General features: G+C 35.2%; 1 protein-coding gene across 1 annotated transcript; it reads left to right on the forward strand.

Moving 5' to 3' along the window:
• Nucleotides 1–4,077: 4,077 nt before the first annotated feature.
• Nucleotides 4,078–7,723, forward strand: LOC122308159 (disease resistance protein At4g27190-like). The gene is made up of 2 exons (XM_043121347.1): nucleotides 4,078–6,464; nucleotides 6,786–7,723. Exons 1-2 carry the CDS (start codon nucleotides 5,207–5,209, stop codon nucleotides 7,442–7,444), a joined length of 1,917 nt encoding a protein of 638 aa, XP_042977281.1. The 5' UTR covers nucleotides 4,078–5,206; the 3' UTR covers nucleotides 7,445–7,723.
• The last annotated feature ends 230 nt before the right edge of the window (nucleotides 7,724–7,953 follow it).

A 7,953-nucleotide genomic window follows, 5' to 3' on the forward strand; every position in this document is an offset into this window, starting at 1 on the left:
TATTGAGTATCTCATATGAGTGATACTTGTACCAAAAGCTCATTATGATTTATGCACCTGAAGTTGCATAATTGAAATTGTGGAAAGAATATATATTTGAATGAACGTCTCGAATGTGCTACTGAAGTAGCAATATCGAGTATGCTCCTGAAATAACAATATGAAATGCAAACGTTCACAATATATTCTAAATTTGTATCAGGTCTTTCAGTGACTGAGCAAAATAATGAGCTTTTGATAAGAATCATTATTCACGTCTTACTAGATCTATATCATTCCCTGAAGTGAATGATAATGAATTTATATCATTTTATTCCCTGAAGTGAAAAGAATGATGCGTTTCATTCAAAGAAACTAAGAGATTGGACGTGATAATGAATATCTTTTCGGGCCAGAAGCTCGTATTTGGAAAGTTGTAAGCTTTCTCTTTGAGATGATATTATACAAATTATTGAATCAAATATTATGATGCATCAAAAGGTGATATGATTCAAAATATTTGTATCTTTTCATGGTTATCTTGATCATCCAAAATCAATTACGATAAGTCGAATGATTTTCATATGGACGTCCATAAAAGAACCAGAAGATTCTTTTACTATAAAGTTTTACCACCAGAAGTGGAAAGAAAAATTTGCTTGAAGCAAATAAGATGAAATTATTCGATATTATCTTGATTATCATATGTGAACCAGAAGTTCAGATGATAATTAAATTTTGGATACAATAAGATAAAAATGTCTCATATTCTAGCTGCTAAAATCCCAGCGAGGATTGAAGTCCCTGTAGGACAATTAAGAAATTCAGCAGTCTAAAGACATGTATAAAGGCATGTGAGACTTATCGATACAAAAGATAGAGTATCTCAAAAGAGAAATGCACAAATAATTTGGTACTCCTGAAGAGGCTATTCCCACAAAACAAGCAATAAAGTTCATCCAAATTCTTTGTATAAAATTCTCCTATATAAACTCTTGAAGAGTACCTCCTGAAGAGGTTTTTCATGAAAATGTCTTCCCTTGAAGAGGGACAGGTACCTGAAAATAACGAGATCTCGTTACATTTCATGAATAATGGAGAAATTATGGATAGAAATAAAATTATTGTCGACAATGTATTTCCATATGAGATGGCAATTGACATTATCAGAAGTAATGATGAAAGTGAATCAAGAATCGTCGAAGAATACGACGTAAAATATTGGCCAAATTTGAAAGAAACAATTCCTGCAGAATTGATTCACTAGTAAAATATGATGCATCGAGACTTATAGTCCAAACACCTAAAGAGGTGATGCTTGTTGAATGTCAGTAGGTATTTATAGAAAGGAAATAAAAATGTGATATATAAATCACTAGTCAGTTTCTCAATTCCTGCAGAATTGATATCACTAAGTAAAATATGATAAATATGGACTTTAAGTCCAAACACCTAAAGAGGTGATTTTTTTCAAATATCAGTGGATATTTATATATATGATATAAAAAGTCTGAAACTTTTAATATAAAAATGTGATATAGAAATCACAAGTTAGTTTCTCGAAGAAACAATATTGATATGATTTTAAAGTGGTTGAAATCATATTGAGATTTTTATTAGCTTGAAAGTTACCGAGAGTTTGGATATGCATGATTAACTGTATATTTATATGGATCATTGTATCATGATATATATATGAAAATCTCTGAAGGATAGAAAATGTTTGAAGCTTCTAATATGAATACATCTGGAAATATGTATTCTATCAAGTTTCAAAGATCCTTATATGATCTAAAGCAATCCAAATGCAAATGGAAACAAGTTATTATTGCAGTTTATATATATGATTTAAATGTCATTGAGGCTCCAGAAGAGCTCATAAAAACTGCACATATTTGAAATATAAATATGAAACCCTTGCGGATTCAAGAGGAAGATGGATGATATTATTGGTCATGAAATACCATCTTTTAATACAATTAGTATTTCAGATTCATATTATGGGTTTGATATGAAGTGTGCATTATTAAAGAAGAAATAAAAGAGAGCAAACAGAACATCTACCAAAAGATAGAAACACAAATATATTTGTGAAATATTATTTTATTATCTTGAAGCAAGAATTACAGAAATTTGAGGCACTTTGCCTCATTCTTTAAACGCTCTTGTTCTTCAAAAATCTGCATGGCATCCCTATCTAAAGGGGTGGGCAATCGAAAAGAAGATTTAAGCAAGGATTTTAAATTCCTATTCTCTTACTTTATTGATTCTATTTTCATGTTGGACTCCAGAAGAAGTCGCTGAAGTATAGCAATATTCTCGTGGAGATTGTCAACTCCACAAGTTCTGGATTGCAGTCACTGAGAAAATGCGACAATGGATGATGAGTATCGGGTACCGAGACTCACAAGCTCATAGATAGCTTTATTATCTGACCTATGAGTCAGATCATTATATTGCATAATAGCACCTGTGGTAGAAGCAGGTACAACTGATGAACGATGTGCAGAGTACCTCATATATTGGCCATGAGAAGATCGCTGAGCCATTGTAGGATAAGAATGCAGAAAGAGATTGCAGAGTAAAAATGCAGTATGATTACAGAAAATTGAAGAAGATGAGATGCGAATGAAGATGAGCTGAATATGTCTTTTATAGAGAAAATTATGATACAACATCTCTCGTGAAGCAAGAGAAAATAGAGGAAATATAATTTCATAACTCTGCGGCGCCTGACAGCACGCCTGACACCTACAGAGGAGTTGAAAATCCGCGGTGCTTGTCTGATCTTAAAAGGCTGGCCACCGTTTTTATTAAAAAATGAAGTTAGCGGTTTAATGTTGATGAATTCTTCACTAATTGTGTTATTTACAAGAACTCCAGAAGAGTACAACTCCAGAAGAGTAGTGATGAGCAGAAAGATCCAGTTGTGATTATTTTATCAACATGGATCAAGTCCACAGTTAATTGGATGTACAGATGGGAGTTATCTTTCAGATACACACAAGAAGATCATTGCAATTCATGAGAAGAAAGTTGAAATTGATATCAAGAAGGTACGGTCAAGTAAAAATCTGGCAAATTTATTCACTAAAGCATTACCAACTGCAACATTTAAGAAGATTATGCAGAATATTGGAATGCGGAGGTTTGAAGACCTGTTATCATGCACTACCAACTGCAACATTTAAGAAGATTATGCAGAACATTGGAATGCGGAGGTTTGAAGACCTGTTATCATGCACTTTTCAAGGGAAGTAATGTCTTGAAGACTTGTGCTGATTGTACTCTTTTTCCTTCGCTAAGGTTTTATTCCACTGGATTTTCCTTTGCAAGGTTTTAATGAGGCAATCCTAAAGCACTCGGCGATACAAATGAATATTGTACTCTTTTTTCTTCGTCATTGGTTTTTTCCCACAGAGTTTTTCCTTGGCAAGGTTTTAACGAGGCATATTCTTTAAATATGGTCATCCAAAGGGGAAGTGTTATAAACTATCTTGAATTGTATGACCACATTTATTTAGTCGTCAAATGCATAGTGCATAGTGCTAGCATAGTACCAGCATAGTGAGTTGGCCGACATATGCATAGTGCATAGTGCTAGCATAGTACTAACATAGTGAGTTGGCCGACATATGCATAGTGCATAGTACTAGCATAGTGAGTTGGCCGACATATGCATAGTGCATAGTGCTAGCATAGTGAGTAAGCATAGTTCTATTTGTACGCCTATATATATCGTTGAATTCTTTAAGAAATTCATAAGTTTCATAACCTTTTTGAACTCTATCTCTTTCTCTCTCCTTTTAAAAGTTTTATAATACGTTATGACTCTTTTTTTTTTATGATTTCATAACGAAACTATTTTTAATAATTTTATAAAATTATAAAAAACATTAAAAATAAAAAATCAATTTGTTTATCCTTATCGGGACCGTCTCGTGCTAGACCCTCGGTGGGGTAGCAGTACTGCTCTAAAATTGGATTCTTTAAATAAAAAAGACGTGTTTGATAATTTGGTTGGATTCTTCGTAGAGGAAAAAGAAACTTTTAAAACGCGTTTGATTGGATTCCACAGCGTAAAAGGACAAAATAAATAAATACAACGCGTTTTCTTCTGCAGCTCTTTGGATTTTGAGTCTCTTCCAAAGCGAAATTCTGGGATGGGGTCATTCCCGTACTAGTTTCTCCACTAGAAAAATTGAAAGCAATAATTGTCATTTTTAATCAGAAGCTGCGAAACCGAGTGTTCTTGATCAGCAGTTCTTTTGCTGTGAGTTTTTTCAAAGCAAAATTTTCAGCGTGGAAGTCGTGGCTTCGATTGTCAGTGTAGCAGTCGTAAAAACTGGTGAGGCTCTCTGTTGTACTATCAAGAACATTGCCAAAAGCCCACAACAGCTTCATGTTTTGGAAATGGAGAAGAAATCCCTTATGGCTCTTAGAGATGAGACAGCGAAAGAAATCGAAAGAAAAACGCAGGAAGGAATGGCAATAAAAGATAGAGCCACTGGATGGCTTAAGGAGGTTGACGAGCTGCTTCGTAAGATGAATGATCAGATTCAAGACGCAAAGAGTTCCCGATGTTTCTTAAGTTGCAGTACTAAGCGGTATAGAATAAGCAGGGAAGTGGCAGAACAGCTCAAAGAGGTAAAAAGGCTTCTAGAAGTGGGAAGTTCTCTTGCTAGTTCCGTGGCTCATAGTTATCGAGATGTCAAAGCAGTGGAGCATATTCCTGGACCTTCAATTCAAGATCAAACAGCATCAGTATCAGAGGATTTAGCCAAAATTATGACTCTATTGTCTGACCATAAAAAGGGGATAATTGGTATATGGGGGATGGGAGGTGTCGGCAAAACTAATCTGGTGAGAAATTTGAACAATGAGCTCCAAAAAAATTCAAATCTGCGTTTTAGCGGTGTACTATGGGTTACAGTATCCAAAAATTTGGACATAAAAATGGTCCAGACGAGAATAGCTTCCAGACTGGGTTTGAAACTGGAAAAAAGTTCGGGACCGGATGGAATGGCTTCTCAACTTCATCGAAGACTAGAGAAGGAAAGGTTTCTTCTCATTCTCGATGATGTTTGGGAAAAAATTGATTTGGACAAATTGGGTGTCCCGCGGCCTGAAGTTCAAAGCGGAAGTAAGATCATATTGACATCTAGATCTTTGGAAGTATGTAGGGACATGCTGACTGATGTTGAAGTTAAAATGAGCGTTTTGAGGGATGAAGGCGCTTGGCAACTATTTAGTCGATATGCAAGGGATGTGGTTACTTCAGAACAGATCGCACCACTTGCAGAGGCAATTTGTAGAGTGTAAGGGATTGCCTTTGGCCATCATCACCATGGGAGCTGCAATGAGAGGAAAGACGAATCTTGAGGTATGGAAGCATGCTTTGAATCAATTGCACAGATCGGTGCCTTATGCAGCAGGCGTGGAGGAGGCTCTCTATAAGCCTTTGAAGTGGAGTTACGACTCATTAGAAGGTAAAGACTTGAAAACTTGTTTTCTTTACTGCTCTTTGTTTCCAGAGGACTTCTCAATTAATATAGATGAACTAGTATGGTACTGGCTGGCGGAAGGTTTGATAGATGATCGAGAAAACTATGAGGTTTTCTACAGTAGAGGAATTACTTTGATTGAAAATCTGAAGGACACCTGTTTGTTGGAAGATGGTTCCGATGAGGGCACCGTGAAGATGCATGACGTTGTTCGTGGTGTTAGCATATGGATTGCATCAACTTGCAGCGAGGATGGAAGTAAATCCCTCGTTCGTATAGGGAACGGGTTGAAAGAGATTTCAGCTACTGAGCTATCAAATTCTCTCAAAAGAGTTTCTTTTATGGATAACGATTTAGAAAAACTACCGGATGATTCTGTGATTCGATGTTCAGAGGCATCAACTTTTTTACTACAAAATAATCCTCGCCTTGAATTAATTCCTGAAATATTTTTGGAACGATTTAAAGCACTGAGAGTCTTGAATTTCAGTCGGACCAGCATCAAGTCATTGCCTGATTCTCTTCTTCAACTGGATGACCTCCGTGCTCTTCTTTTGAGTAATTGCAAGGATCTCGAAGGATTGCCCCAACTGGAAAGGCTCAGTAGATTTCAAGTGCTTGATCTCTCTAGGATTGGTATTAGAGAATTGCCAAAAGGGTTAGAGCAACTCAGCAACTTAAGGCATCTAAACTTAGCCGAGACTTGCAAACTGAAAGTGGTTAAAGCTGGAGTCATATCCAAGTTGTCCAGATTAGAAGTTCTGGACCTGTCAAACAGTGGCTACATTTGGGGACAGAAAGGAGCGGTACAAGAGGAGGAAGCATGTTTTGAAGAGCTGCAATGCCTGGAGCAGTTACAAGTTTTATCCATCAGATTGAAATGGAACCCGTGTTACACTCCCCAAGATACAATTACTTCCTGGTTAAATGGATTAAAAGCATTTGAAATTGGCTTCGGACGATTGAGCTATTTTGTTTCAGGTATTTTCTAAGATCTTTTAATTTTAAATATCATTCACATAAAATTAATTTTTAATTTTTAATTTTTTTAATTCTAATTTATTTTTTAAAAATTTTTAAATAAAACATAAAAAATCGTATTTTTAAAAAAAATTTAAAATAAAAATTATATTTAAATAATTTTTTAATTTTGTAATAATTTTATTCAATGTTTTTTTTAACTCGTTCAAAATCAAATAAAATATATTTATTTAAAATATTTTATTAATATTTACAAACTATTTTGTAACGTATTTATGCTCCATATGGACTATTCTAAGTGATACTTTGAATATCTACCAGTGCGAGACCTATGTCTACACTCGGATGCCCTAAAACGCGTGACTATAAATGAGATTGATCTCTCGGAAGGACAGATCGGGTGGTTGTTGCGCAATGCAAGTTATCTATTCTTAGAAAGTTGTAGAGGATTGAATGAGATGCTAAAAGACATGGTCATTAACAGTGTTGGCAGAAGCTTTACATATTTAAAAAAGCTTGTGATTATGGAATCTGACAACAGTTTTCGGACTGGAGGACGTGCAGCACTGTATGACCTACTACTCAATTTGGAGGAACTTTGGCTGGCACATGTGAATGGCATTGAAAGCATTTCAGAACTAGCCAATCTTCTCGGGCTGACATTCCAGAGACTGAAAATAATAAATGTGCTTTTCTGTCCGAGGATGAAATATCTTCTCTCCCTGGGGAACTCCAATATTCGCACAATGCCAAACCTAGAAGTAATCCGGATAGGAAGTTGTGAAAATATAGAAGAGCTCTTCAATTATCTTCCATTGCATATCAATATGGCTCTAGATCCTATTACTCCAAACCTACGAGAATTGGCATTGTGGAACCTTCCCAAATTAAGGAATCTTTGTAGGGACGAAAAGACCTGGCCGGGTAATAAAGTGAAGTTTGGCGTGTTTGGCTGCGATCTTCTAAGCACTGAGCAATAATAAAGATGGAATTAAACTAGGTGGGGGGAAACGAATTGGAGACGTACGCATCCACAGGCGAAACTAAATAATATTTTATGCGTTTCAGTTGGAGTGAGGTGTGCAATAATTTTCTGGAAGTTTATATATATAACGTGTGCATGTCTATATATATATAAAAGATAAATTTGATGTATTTTGATGTATTAATTTTGTGAGTGACATTTGATGTAATGATCAGCTTTCTTATGTACATTAACTTTTGTTTTTAAAGTAAAGAGACGACTTTATATAATTAGCTGGATGCTTGTGTATAAAATAACTAACAAGTAAAAAACTTTCCAAGGGCCAAATATATTTTATGACACTTTCTTATTTGTTTTCTTTGTAACCATGCATGGCCCATCGATAACTTCTGCTGGGCTTGAAATAGGGCTGTACATGAGTGTAGAACAATAGTAATGCTACTCAATCTTTCTAACTTCTATATATCATATTTTTTTAAACTTTTTAATTTTTTAATATGTTTT

Source organism: Carya illinoinensis, chromosome 1 (genome assembly GCF_018687715.1).
Source record: "Carya illinoinensis cultivar Pawnee chromosome 1, C.illinoinensisPawnee_v1, whole genome shotgun sequence".
Taxonomy (NCBI): Eukaryota; Viridiplantae; Streptophyta; class Magnoliopsida; order Fagales; family Juglandaceae; genus Carya; species Carya illinoinensis.

What these genes read in the sequence shown, in the direction of transcription:
- LOC122308159 (XM_043121347.1), top strand. Translation starts at nt 5,207, where the DNA reads ATGAAGGCGCTTGGCAACTATTTAGTCGATATGCAAGGGATGTGGTTA. An exon ending in ATTGAGCTATTTTGTTTCAG is followed by an intron (nt 6,465 to 6,785) that starts GTATTTTCTAAG and finishes AATATCTACCAG; the next exon opens with TGCGAGACCTATGTCTACAC.